This window comes from Danio rerio, chromosome 6, assembly GCF_049306965.1.
Source record: "Danio rerio strain Tuebingen ecotype United States chromosome 6, GRCz12tu, whole genome shotgun sequence".
NCBI lineage: Eukaryota > Metazoa > Chordata > Actinopteri > Cypriniformes > Danionidae > Danio > Danio rerio.
Window position 1 is genome coordinate 31,142,034 of NC_133181.1, and position 14,364 is coordinate 31,156,397.

The window sequence follows — 14,364 nt, forward strand, 5'->3', positions numbered from 1 at the left end:
GATAAAAGAGAGTAAAAAGCCGTTTGTCTACAGATGCATCTCTGCTACACTGTATTTTGCAATTATGCTTTGTGAAATTCTGTTTATTGGAGCTCTAAGGCAGGGGTCTCAAACTCAAATTGTTGGGGGGCCATATTTGTGACTGACAATTCATAAAAGGGCCACTTTAACATTCAGGCACTACAAAAAAAGTGAAATCTGATGTAATTGATGCGCTCAGACATTCTTTCCCAGAGTATATGTAGTAAAAGCTCCTTCTTTTGTTTCTCATTATACACATTGAAGGGGTAGTTTTAATTGCAATGAAAATATTACAGTTATTTGTAATATATAACTGTAAATATTACAGTTTAATAATAGGCACAATAATCATAATTATTATTCTGTCCCAATCAATTGCTGCTTAACCAAAAGAGCAGATTAAGTAACTTTAATGACCTTACTCTCATTTGCTCTTCTCGTTAGCTTTCTTTTTTTCGTAAAACTACAACAAAGTTGTAATTATTTAGTCAAATTTTACTAGTGCACATTTTTTATACATATTTTAATATGCATATGAGGAAAATCTATTAAATGAGACGAGACCATTTGAATCAAATTAATTTAGCAAAATGATCATATTAACATCACCATCATAACATGTAAGCCATGGAGATGTGTTTGTACAATACAATACAGGTGGTATAAAACTAATTGTAATCAATGGCCCTTGAATATTTTAGTAGAGCATTTACGGACATATATTTCAACGTTTAGATCAGCCTCAGCAATAAGCTGCATTTGCATTACTTTCGACTGTACGCTTAGAGAAACCGAAAGTAACCCGAACATATTACAGTACTTTAAACGTCCAGTAGGTCAAAACCACAAGTGGCTATATGCGACTACACAACAATGATAGTGATTCAAAAATATGTTTTAGGGGGCTGTCCTTGGCCAAAAACTTGCTTTCCTATTGTTAGTGCTGTGTAAGCATTATCAAAATTTTACATAGATATAAAAACTAATTTAAATCAAATAGATTGTTGCATGTTCTATAATATGCTCAAATAAATTTGAATGTCTTACTATTTACCATGTATATGTAGACATTACATGATGAAAATGTACTTAAAAGTTCTGGGAAAGTCATGAAATTTTAGTAGTAAAAATGTTAAAGAACCCTGTAGAGTGGTGTCAGCACAATTTAATCAAAGAAATCTAGAGTACACTTTAAAGGGTTAAACACCTCTCATTGGCCATTACATTCACATACACCACACACATGTCTGTGATTGGCTACAATGCTCAACGCTGCAAATGTAGAAACTTTTTTTGGTCTTCACAGAAAGCTTACAATGCACAAATGAAAAAGGTTTTAAAGTGTCAAGAAACAAATTGACCCAAGGCAAAAGGTGCTATTATTGCATTGTTTAAATATAATTTGGAACTTTTTATCATAATTTTAATAATTGTAACAATGTTAGCAATTTAAATATGGTTTAGGATTTTTAGGACTTTTTTGGGGAAAGAGTTTTTTGGGCACTTTATTATTTCTAGTCTAGGAAACATTTAGCGCTGTTACAGGGTGGTATTCTTCCTGCATTTGTGTGTCAGATCATTGTTTTTGTATATGCAGTATTACATTGTAAAAATGTTTTGTTTTTATGAACTGAGATATGCAGTTTCTTCCTCAGTTAAAAAAGGTTCAACAAAGATGTTTGTTGCAAATGAGTCAAAGAAAAATCTGACCCCACCTTTAGGAGACATTTGAGAGCATAAGACTCGCTGATTTCCTGCCTGCATAGATTAGGCCTCACATAATGCATGTGTGACTGGACTATTTGTGTCTGTAGAGATTTCTTTGCAGCTGCTGATGTGATTTATATGAGTCCTCGTCCTGTATTCCCTGCTGACTCCAATATTGTAATAAACATAACCTGCAGCTAGTGGAAACCAGATGACATGCTAAATAACAATGACAACATACACCTACAGACGGAAGTGTTGTGGAATGATCTTTAAACATGTCCAATACTTCCTACTAAAACTACTTTAGTAAAGCATAAGCAAACTTCACAACATGTCTTTTTTACTGCTACTGTACCACAATTAAAATTCTCATTGATAAGATTAAAATAATAAAACAGTTATGATTTAATCTCTGTATTTCTAACCCAGTTGTAATCATAATACAAAAAACTATTTACTATTTGATTTTTTTTTTAAATCATTTAATTAAACACTGAATTGATGCCTTCAAATAATAAACATATGTTCTGACAATAACTACCGACTAGCCTGAAAACCATAATGTAATGCAGATCCCCAAAGAACACACACAAATAAATTAGACTTTAGACTTTAACCTCAATAAATAGGTCCTACAGGTTTGATACAGATATTTCAATACTCCTTCATTGTTTATTGTTTTTGGAAAATATCTAAAATCTTTTTTTTTCCCGATAGGCCTTTGTAAAGTGAAAAGCAATGGCTTAAAATGGTTTAGTTTATTTATATTATACTGTAAATACATAAATTGTTATAGCTTTTGTTTGTTTTATATTGGTTTATTTATTTTATGTTTTTATTATATGTGATATTATTATTAAATGGTTTAGCTTAGGCTATTTTATCTGACACTACAGTGTAGAGCCTACAAAAGTTGACACGTAATTTGTAAAGTTTTATGTCTTTATGTTGTATACATATTTGAATACAAATATGTTTTCATCATCTCCAAAATAAAGGGACAAAAACACCAGCTCACAGCATTGACAGAGTTGTGAAGCAAGCATCCTTTTGCCCGCTCTCTCACACACATGGGCTGTTTCCCAAGCAATCTTCAGCCATCTTGTCTTCTCGTGTAACGCCATCATCAACTGCCAAAGTTCAGTTCCAAAACTCAAGACCGCAAGAACGAAGGATACGTGAAAGTTCTCGCATATGTTCTTCTCTGTGTTCAGACTTTAGCGCAAAACTCACTTGAGAAGTCCAAGAAGTAATTCAAGCTTAATGAAGGAGGTGGGAAGTGCAGCATTTTATATAGATTTATTATTAAAGTTCAGCGATATAACTTACTTGTATCAGGTTTCGCTAAATGTGAGGGTGAAAGTAAACATTAATATGAAAATCTTAATAAAGGCAAAAACACATTAAGGTGTTCATTTGTTCATTGAGGTGTTCATTTTCTGAAATTCTGATTAAAATTGGTTTAATTTGTATTGTGCAACGTACATTTGTAAGGCCTTTCTGCATAGACTATATTGTGAAAAGGAGAAAAACAGCAATTTCTTGTGTGAATGTTGTAATGTTTAAATAATTTCCTGTTAAAATCGTGTGAAGGTCATGTGACAATCATGAAAAACCAGGGAAGAAGGCAGCCGAGCGCTGCATCTCATTTTTCATAGGACGCGTTCTCTGTTCTCACTATCTCCCAAGTTTGTTCTTCTAAGGTAACTTGGCAAGACCGGTCTCCACAAGAACGCAAGTCCGGTCTCTGCTTTTTTGGAATTGATAAACAGCGATATACAAGCATCTAAACGTGCACATTTCATGCACAAGCATCCTTTTTAAATGTGACAAAAAGTCTCAACAACAGAAAGTTACCAGCTGCTGTGCTTTTAATGTGACATTAAAATTATTATGCATTATTGAAACAACAAGAAGGACGCAGCAAAGACATATCACTTATTAAATTAAAACGACTTTCTAATTTATGCAACACCTTTAAATTCTTAAGCAAAAAAAGACCCCTAGCCTATCAGTTGTTTTGACCAGTAACATTCTTTTTTCTTTCCATTACATTTATTTATTTCAACGACTTATTTGTTGGAACTTGTGATCTTAGTTGGCCAAGGATGGAAAAGCATCTCTGAAAGGGTTTTTCGATTTGGGGGGTTAGCTCGCACTGGCCCGTCAATGGAAAATCGGTTGTTCCTTGCGCCACCTGGTGAATGTTATGTAAATCTCAGAAATGTTTTTGTTCTTTTATGAATGAAAAGGCGGCCTTTGATGCTGCAGCACAGCACATGACTGCTCGTTACTAATTGCAGAACTATGCATTCTCAGTGGCCACATCTGTATACAGAAATTTCATCACAATTATTTGATCTTATGGAAATGTGTACATGTTTTTAATAATTAATGTAAGTTTAGCATTGCATTATTGTGACTAAGGGTAATTTCACACTTGGTTCTCTTGCCTGGACCCAAGTTCAATTGTCTCCTCTTGTCACCTTCTCGGTTGGTTTGTGTTCACACTGTCTTTTTTCCTTATGAACCCCGGGGCGCTTGCGTCATCGAGCTGCTGTTGTGTGTATGGCTGTTGCTAGGTGGCAGACATTAAAGCAAAGCACCAAAATGGAAAGACGTCAGCACATCGCGGTCATTCTGCTTTTACCGAATCTTTTGGTTTTGGATATACATAAAAGCGACTTGCATCTATGTGCTGCAAAAATATAAACATTTCAGAACATAACACGATGTCTACAGAAGCTGTTTTTGGAAAAAACAAGCAGACATTATCACTGTGCTTGCCCTGGCTCAGTCCTGCTTATCACCAAGGTACAGCACGTGTTACACATACACACACACACACACAAATAAACGTTATGAAAACGATAGTTTGTTGTACAGTTGGCAGTTCACTTTTGTTATTTGGTATGCTTGCATTTATACCAGAAGTGAACCAGACCCCAAACCACCACTGTCAGGCGGACACGGGTACAGTTCATGGGTGCACTCCCGAGTGCAGAAGACGGTACACTGGTAATTGGTACATGTTTAGTTAATTGTTTTGATGTTTAGTTAATTGATTTAGATGGATATCTACTCTCAGTTTTGAAAGGTAGGTGATTCATTATTACTGATGAAGTGGACCTCCACCTGACAAAACCTCCTGACATTTTTTGGGGATTTTCAAATGGAATTCTTTGTGCATACACATCCTGTGAGTCCAAGACATTCCCACCCCACTGAGGGAAGGAGTATTTCTGGACGGATTCCTCTACTCAGGCTTTGAGGGTGACCTGTGCTCATTCATTGGCTTTATTTCCCACTCACTTTCTCTTTTTCCGCGCTTGTCTCTCTCACACACTTGTTTGGCTCAGAGGGGCCTGTGATCCAGAGCCGCTCTCGTTTCAGCCCATCTGAAGTGATTACCTTTGCTTGGGATTCCAGCCACCCCCACAGGTCCCCCGGGGAGCCTCGGCAGGCAGACGCTCCACTTTATTTCCTCCGCCTGCTCTGCGCTCTTCCTCACGGAGCCCTGCTGCAGGTACAGCCCAGCGGGGTTCACTGGAAATTATCTAGAGATCGGCATCACTGAAGTAGCTCGCATTAGTTTTAGTGACAGTTCAACAAAGGGCACACAACACTGAGCTAAGCTGTAATTATGAATCAACATGACATTCTTTTTTTTATGCTGTTGTTTTGTAGACAGGTGTGGCAATGCATGGAAAGCTTGTGTGGGATCATTTCACAGTGCTTTTAATTGAAGTAATGGTCTGTTTGGCTGTTATTCTGCTGCTTATAGAATCAATCATGAAGCTTTATTGTCTGCATATTCAGCACGTCCCAAAGGTGTTCTGATGGATTGAGATCTGGTGACTTTGCAGGTCATTTGATTATAGTGAACTCACTGTCGTTTTCCAGTATGAGATAATTTGATGTTTGTAATGAAGATTAAAGTAGCCATAACCAGATGGTTGCTTGTGCACTATGGTCATAAAGCATGCATGATCATGGTGAGAAATAATACACAGACAGTCTGGTGTTAAATGAGGCTCAGTTGGTTCTAATGCTGGGTCCACACCAAATGTGATTTAAGGTAGTCATGCGAATAAGTACATAGTCAATGTATTGTAAGCACGCTTATGAATTGTTCAGATTTCCACCGCACGGAACAAGTGATGCAGAATTCATGACACATTTAATGCAAACGCATGGGATTTCGTGTCTTTTTACACAAGAGAAAAACACCCTGCAAGTAGAGGGAATGGCGTGGTGCTTTGTGTTAGGTGGGAACCCAGCATAAGGTCTACCAATAAAACTTCCCATCTACCAATAAAACTTCCCATCAACAGCCTGTACTGCTGGTACACAGCAGGGTGGATATATGCTCTCATGTTGTTATGGTCATCTCTGACCCCAACATCTGAATGTTGCCGCATATGTTGGTGCCTTAAATGTTCAAGTTGAATCAAATTAACGGTACAAGCCATTTAAATTTAAATCATTAGCAGGGGTTGACATTAACACATGCCAGCCCATCAAATGTGAGTAGACTTCAACTGTGGCAGGTTAGAGAGACACCTCCACTAGCCGCTTTGGCTGTTTGAAAATAATTTTAAAATTTCCAGAGCTGCCTCATCCCTAAAGATTAGAATTTTAGAAGCAGAGCTCGTGCACCCACAGTCCTGTTACTTTAAGAGATCTTCAGATTTTTTAGATATACCAGCGGTTGCCGCTTTCACTTTGAACATTCTTTGAACAGATTATTACTGGTCCTAATGTTTATCATGTGCTTGTGACCATCCTTTAACTATCACACACTGAATGTTTTTTATTAGCTTTCTATTTAATTACCATCCTTTACAATAACATTGCTTTGACAGGAGATTTACTCTCTATTTATCCATAGTTAACGGGTGATCTGGGACCAAGTCTATCTCAGAATGTTTTTTCAAAAATGCATCATAATGGGCATGGAGCACTGCGACCAGAGGGAGAAGTGGGCGTGGCCAGCAGAGCAGGGGAGAAAGAAGGGAGCGAACAACTGTTGTCAGTTGGCTCACAAAATTAGACACACACCCATGATTTTATGGTGTACAAAGTTAAAATGCAAAGAAATAAACAGTAATTTGATGTCCTGCTGCATATGTTATTCGTAGTTTCCTATACACATATCCACAATTTATATCATTATAAAGATAATCATGTTTATATTAACACTATAAATGAGGCAACCTTCTCTTCTCTTCAATCACTGGGTCTGAATGCAGACACAGTGGATAGCCTATAGCAATACAGCAGGTCTCTTGCCCTATCTATTCCAACCATTAGCCCTGCCGGTAATCTGGAGGATTTTAAGCATGGGCGAACACAGCAGCCTGGATATATAGGCGATGTGTCTGAATGGTAACAAACTCAACTGATAAAAGACAAAGTTTGCCATTCTCCAATTCTTGTACAGCTCTCCCAACAAAAATGCTTGCTGAAAACATAAAGCTTTTTTCTGTATAGGCCCTGACAGCATTGCAGGGAAAGACATGCAATAAACCCTGTGGATCTTAAAAACAAACACATACGACCCATTATGCATGGCTAAATGCGGTGTGCCATACTGTATGTGGAGTCCGCGGACGTGGTCTCACCCGTTCATTGGGTCTCACAGCTTGGCAGGTCTGCTTTGCTTTCGGAAAGTACATGTTCTTATAAATAATTAAGAAGCAGGGTCTTCTCAAAGAAAACTTAAATATGAATAATTATGTGAAACCGACCCATCATCACTTCACTTGCAGATTTGTGCTACATCGTGCCCCAAAAATTATTTTAAACTTTGAAGATGAAATTATCTGACAAAACATTTAAAGCTGACAGGTGCTAATGTTGTCTTAACTGATGCTCAACACACACAAATCTATTAAATCTCAAAAAGTACTCCAAGGTTATTTGAACCTTTAAAAATAGGCTTGCTTGACCTTGCCATCGTGCCTAAATAAAGATTTGCTCTCATGTGATTGACTGATGAGATACTTGCAATCAGTAGTTGTAGTGTTCACATAATGACAGAAATCATTCTATAAACTTGACTTGGCAATTAAAAAAAAAACATTTATGAATTATTAAAAAAATAAATAAAAAAAACTTTACTGTCCCTTTACATGAATTGAATCCAAGTTTTCTGAATAAATGTGCCAAAAGATGAATGTTGATTGAGAACAAAATAGCTTTATCACAGAGATAATAAACTTTTTAAACTTTTAAAGAATATAAATTGCATTTACTCATGCTCGCAATGTTCAAAATTCAAAATAAATGCCCTTTGTTTCTAATCCTGCTTCTTAATTTAACTTGCTTGATGTTTTTTTTTTTCTTCATGAAAAACATGATAAAAATACTAATGCCTTTTTTCCAATGCATCGATGAAACTGAACAGATATCACTGCGTTAATCCACACGCGTGAGGAGAATTATCTACGATTAAAACTTTGTTGAGAAGAGGTGCTCATATTCCGCTCAGCTTTGATATCTAATCTGAAGAGCGGAAAAGTTCAGTCTGTTTTGTTGATGCCGCCGACAGCTTCAGCAGTGAAAATGGGAGCGTGTCTGATATTTCTCCTGCTCACTGCTTCGCCTTTTGTCTGTGACAAGCTTGAACTCTGGCTCTCATTGCAGTCAGAGGGTGTATCATTTCTAAAAACAGGCTTAAATGAAGCACAAAAGAAAGAGAAAAGAAAAATGAGGAGCTACAGAACTAAAGTTAAGTAAATTAATTCATAATATCTCACATTCTCTCTCTCTTTTTAGAGATCCTATCTGTCCTCAGATGTGTAAAAAGGAAAACACCACAAGATATGGCTCTAAAGCGCATTATTTCCTGATACTGCTAATTAAACTGCTGGCGTCATTAATTGGTTTGAAGATATCTTTGCATTGAGTTGGAGACATCTTAAGCTCAATTAAAGATAGCTTCAACTCAATTACAGATATCCAAATGCCGTGTCCCACAATATGCAATCAGGATCTTTTTTCTATGCAATACCAGATGCCCTGTAACACAAAGATTGTGCTCTTTCCACTTCCAAAGTTTTATCATGAAAAGATTGGGTGCGCTTCAATGTGCCAATGTGTTGTTTAATCCTATTCTCATCCCAGTGGAGATATTATATGTGGCTATTAGGGATGATAGAATTGGAATGTGAGCTCTTTACGCTTCTGACATCGTCTGAGTGATAAGTTTCATGTTTTAGCGTGTTGTGATGAGTGAGTTGACAGATGGCAGGTGGTATTTGCGCAAGCTCTGCTACATTGATGTGCAATCTCTTTGCAAAAAAAATAAAAAAAAATCATCAGCTCTGTCTCGATTAAGTGAATGACCTTATTAAATGCCTTAGATTTCTACAATTGTAGGGCAACTGATCACTTCGCACTTTAAAAAAGAAAAAAAAAAACACTTTAAAGGGGTAAATTCCCTAGAGATGGTATCAATCTAACTTTAGAAATGCTCCTCATATTCTGTTGCATTTGACACTGAGTCTTTTAATCCTTTTTATCCACGAGACTTGCAATTACTCAGTAGTGTAGATTATGTTATCATTGCTTGTACCACAAAGGAGAGTTGGCTTGAAAGGGCGACAGACACAGTTTATTCAAGATTATCTCTCAACCTGAAAGCTGAAGTGTTATTCTGCTTAATAGATTAAACATCTCATGCTCTTTTAAAAAAAATGCAAAAACATAGTGGTTTCTGCAACTGAAATAATTAATTAAAATAGCTATAGCTCTTAATTAGAAATGTATATACAACACATGCTATGATATTTGGGTAAACTATAGACAAATTCAATCAGTGAATTAAAGATATGTAACATCTTTATTTAAAAATATAAAGTTTGGTTTAAAACAAAGCAGCGTTTTGTAGACTGTTGCAAATCTAATCCGTTTAACCATATAAGCAGTGTGCAATTTATATGACCAATAGAGAGGTTGATTTTTTTCACGTCGTCTGTGTAATGCATACTGTACAGCTATGCCTGTGTCAATGTACCAAATACAGTTGAGGTCAGAATTATTAGCCTTCCTGAATTATTAGCCCCTCTGTTTACTTCTGTTTAACAGAGAAAAGATTTTATCAACACATTTATGAATCTAATAGTTTTAAAAACTGATTTCTAATAACTGATTTATTTTATCTTTGATATCCATGATGACAGTAAATAATATTTTACTAGATATTTTTCACTTCATATTTTTCACTAGTTTTTTAACTTTAAAGTTCAAAGTGGTTCAAAGTGACATTTAAAGGCTTAACTAAGTTAATTAGGTTAACTAGGCAGGTTAGGCTAAAGAAATTAAAAACTGCTTTTGTTCTATTCAAAATAAAACAAATAAGATTTTCTCCAGAAGAAAAAATAATATTGGAAATGCTGTCAAAATTTTCAAAAAAATTAAAAATTCATTAAATGCGGAGATAACACCTTAAGGTATAGGTCTCAACCTTAATTCCTGGAGGGCTGCAGCTCTGCACAGTTTTAATCCAACCCTTATCAAACACAGCTGATCTAACTAATGACGGTGTTCATTACTCTTTTGAACACCTCGATTATATGGATCAGCTGTGTTTGGGTTAGAGCAAAACTATGCAGAGCTGCGCCCCCCAGGAATTTAGTTTTTTAGTCAATTTTTGCAAGCTTTATGTTAAATTAGTTAATCAAAAACAATTTATCTAATCAACTTAAATTCCTTAAGTTTTGATCAGCTTGGTCTATAGATTATGTGATTTAATTTTGGTGAAAATTGGACTAACAGCCTAGCACAAGTTCGTTTAAATAGGTTTTATGAAAAGTTCAAAATAGCGAAAAACAATTTCATGATGGAAAATGACGCCACATTTGGATCAGCCTGAGCCAAGGAATCAGAAAAAAAAGAGTTTTGATTTTAGCTTATTCGGTTCAATGATGAAAAACATAAATGAAAATTTGGACAAATGGTGGCGCTAGAGAGTTTGAGTTAGAGAGTCCAGTTTTGTTGTGCTTAAAGATCAGACTGTCCTTCATCAGGGTGCCAAAGTTTAATAAATCTCGTTTCAACTGTATACTTAATGCAATTACCTCATTAATAAATGAAACTTATTAAGGTTTTCAGTGGTTTTTAGGGAAAATGTGTACTGACCTACAGTAAGCTCTGATGAACTACAGTAACTGATAATTTAAATAGATCAATACGATTCTCAAATACAACCTATAGTTAATATGAAGTATTTAATTAGAATGGTGAGAAGTTTGCAATCCTACATCTATATGGATGATATTGAATCATCAAGCTTTCTGTTTTACTGTTTAACTTTCATTTGTGAGCATCTATTAAAACACATGCTGCAGGTCTAGTTTGAGTATTAGGCTATACTGTATGCAGCAACAAACAACTATACTCAAGTGTTCTTTGAACACTTGCAGAGTATAATGTTCTGGCTAGATTTGCCAGTTTCAGACCGCTAAATATTTTCCTGCACGGCCTGCTGGACTTGATTATGCATTGACAGTTGTGTGAACCATTAAAGGGGCTGTCAGATTTTTTATTTACATTAGCTTTAGTTTAGGTCATAATTCATTCTATTAACTGCTGGCTTATAACCTGTTGATTATTAAGATATTTGCTATTCATGAATAGTTATGAAGTATGATCTTATTCTGCATCCTTAATCCTACTCACAACCTAAACCCAACTTCTACTGTACTAATTATTAATAAACAGCTAATTAGTTGTTTATTAAGCTAGCAGTGTTAGTTAATGGTTTGTTAATAGCATGAATTTTGACCTAAACTAATGTGTTACCCTTATTTATTTATTTTTTTTTTTTGCATTATTGTTATTATTTAGGATACAGATCAGTGCAAATTATTTTTCACTATTTATGGAGCAGACACCCCCAAACACACATAAACACATATGCTGTTTTGACAACACAGTGTGGAATCAAGTATTAATTAAGCAGATCAACCCCACCCAATCCAAATTCACACTCTACCTCTGCGTATGTATACATGTCTCTGATTTTGAATATGTTTCTCACCGTTTGTTATTTTGCAATATATATTTTAGAGGTAATTAATAATTGAACCTGTATTTTGCAGGTCGGTGTTCAAGCTGTGGGGAGAATGTGGTTGGAGAGGGCACAGGTTGTACCGCCATGGACCAGGTCTTCCATGTGGACTGCTTCATCTGCATGACCTGTGGCTCTAAGCTAAGAGGGAAGCCCTTTTATGCCGTGGAGAAGAAGGCTTACTGTGAACCCTGCTATATCGTGAGTGTGATCTGCTCTGTGTGCGCACTGGGGCTCGTACACTTAAAACACCCATATACTCACAGCAAAGTTCTTTTTCATATTTCATTTAAGGGTAATGTTACTATGGGGTATACTGTTTGCAAACATCCTGAAAGCACCCATGCTGCTGAGAGAAGTTTTTAGATGAATATGTAATTATGCACTGCACACGTTCCTTGCAATAGCAAAACAAACATACAAACAAAATTACAAAGGTGAGAAAATGGCAGCTTCAAGACGTCTGAAGAAAAATACAGCAATATGTTTTATGTTACTTTTAATGAGTTAATCAGGTTTGTGTTGAATTACACAGTTTATACAACATTTACCTTACATTTAATCTGTTTGATTGATCAAAGGCAGGGGTGTCAAACTCAATTCCTAGAGGGCCGAAGCCCTGCACAGTTTAGTTCCAACCCTGCTCCAACACACATACCTGTAGGTTTCAAACAAGCCAGAAGGACTCAATTAGTTTGATCAGGTGTGTTTAATTAGGGTTGGAACTAAACTGTGCAGAGCTGCGGCCATTTTGGAACTGAGTTTGACACCTGTGATCTAAGGTGAATGGAAAAGTTGATTTGTTTGTAAAAATTGAAGCAGAAATATTTACATTGCATGTTTGCACGTCATGTCACATTTATTTATATTGCACTTCATAGCAGCTTTAAAGCAAGGAACTTTAGAGTATTAAACCTGGACTAAAAAGTGGTTTCAATTAGAATTACACTTCAATTTCTACAGGAGGTCCACTTGGGTCCTAAAATCACTAACCAACCAGGTGCTTCTAACCAGGACCTGATTACTTACATAAGAAAATCTCAACCCTTTTTTTTCATTTTGAACTCCATTTCTATTTTTCTATATTTCTTTCTAATGTAGATAAATTTTTGAGAGTTTTACTTTTAAATACACTAAAAAATATATTCATTGTATTTACTAAATTTTTTTAAGTAAGTGGTTGCAATTTATATGGGCTGAATATAAACTGTCAAATTAAGTTGAACATTACTAAATTTAATTGGATTGTTTAAGTCCAGCCCAGCCCATATAATGTTTTGCAACCACTTAAATTAATAAATGCATTAAATCCAATAAATAATTATTTTCAATGTAGATGGAGAGGAGCACATTTGACAGGAAAGGTCTTTAAAGACCCTATCTTACACCCAGCGCAAAAAGGTGTAAGAAGTGTTTGGCTCGATTTATTGGTGCAGCACTAATTTTCACGCTTTGCACCACGTTGTTTAAATTGCAAATCCATTTGGGCTGCTTTACGGACTCATAGGTGCTCCTAAAAAGGAGGTGTGTTAAGGCGAATTGCTATTTTCAAGAATTAAAATAGATTGCGCCACTGACCAAATAAAACCTGGTCTAATCTACAGCACAGAGAACATTAGTTATGCGCCTATGCAGGTCCAAACGCTTACACATTGCTTAATACACACAGGATGTACAATATTACACAAATATCTTTACATATGAAAAAAAATTAAAGATTTAAAATGTTACAAAAATTATTAATTTCTACATAAAAATAAAAATCCCTATCTCCATGCCTTCTTCATCAGAGGGGAGGGGTGGTAGCAGTATTATTTTTATATGCATATTTATATTTGTTTTAAACAAATCAAAAACAAGTTCAGATTTGTCCACCTGTCAGGTTTTGGAGAGTATGCATCACCATATGGGGCATAAGAATAGTTTTTAAGAAGTTTTTTAAACAGAATTCGCTATTATTGTTCATTTATTTTGTTTAATGGAAATTAAAACTGAATTTAAAAATAGTTTTGAAACAAATCTTTGCACTAAACAAACTAAATTAAATATGTAGGGTAATGGTTGTTTTCAGCAGAGTGCGTACACCTCAGTTTTCTTATACACAAAAGTAATGGAATAAAGTAAAGTGTAATAGCAAAGAAGCCTATGGCAGAGGCTCGTTCTTTATCCAATCTTTAGGAATTTGATACCGCACGTTGAATGGAAAGAAAAAAAAACTTCGTATTTTGCGACGCAGGTGTCTGTGGTCCTTTAAAGGTTATCAGAAATCACTGTTTACATGGTGGTCTAGACTCTAAATCAGAGTATTGTCTAAATCACAATAAAATAAGAGCATTGGTGTCCATGTACATATATTTAAAGTGCCAGATATTGTCAGAGACAGTGCATTCATCTGCCTTTGAGCCCTCAAATGTGTCATTAAGCTTGACGAGTTTCCCCTTACACGCAAGTTTTGTAAAACATCTGCTTCATGTTGCTGTGTCAGAATACTTGCTAGTAAAATACGCTTTAGAATGCTTAGTTTAAGCAAATTTGATGAACGCGATCATGCTTGCTGA

The 14,364-nt window shown here is 35.6% G+C and overlaps 1 protein-coding gene and 1 long non-coding RNA gene across 23 annotated transcripts in view; one reads left to right on the top strand and one right to left on the bottom strand.

Annotated features, from left to right (window-relative positions):
• The window catches only part of lpp (LIM domain containing preferred translocation partner in lipoma), a 497,264-nt gene that overhangs the window by 444,682 nt on the left and 38,218 nt on the right, over positions 1–14,364 (top strand). For 19 of the 22 annotated variants that reach the window (XM_073953329.1, XM_073953331.1, XM_073953323.1 and 16 more), the window contains 1 exon segment: positions 11,838–12,007. In XM_073953329.1, the coding sequence (XP_073809430.1) occupies positions 11,838–12,007 (170 nt within the window). 22 annotated transcript variants of the gene reach the window in all.
• The window catches only part of LOC141386288 (uncharacterized), a 174,157-nt gene that overhangs the window by 124,374 nt on the left and 35,419 nt on the right, over positions 1–14,364 (bottom strand). The gene's annotated exons all lie outside the window — the stretch shown is intronic.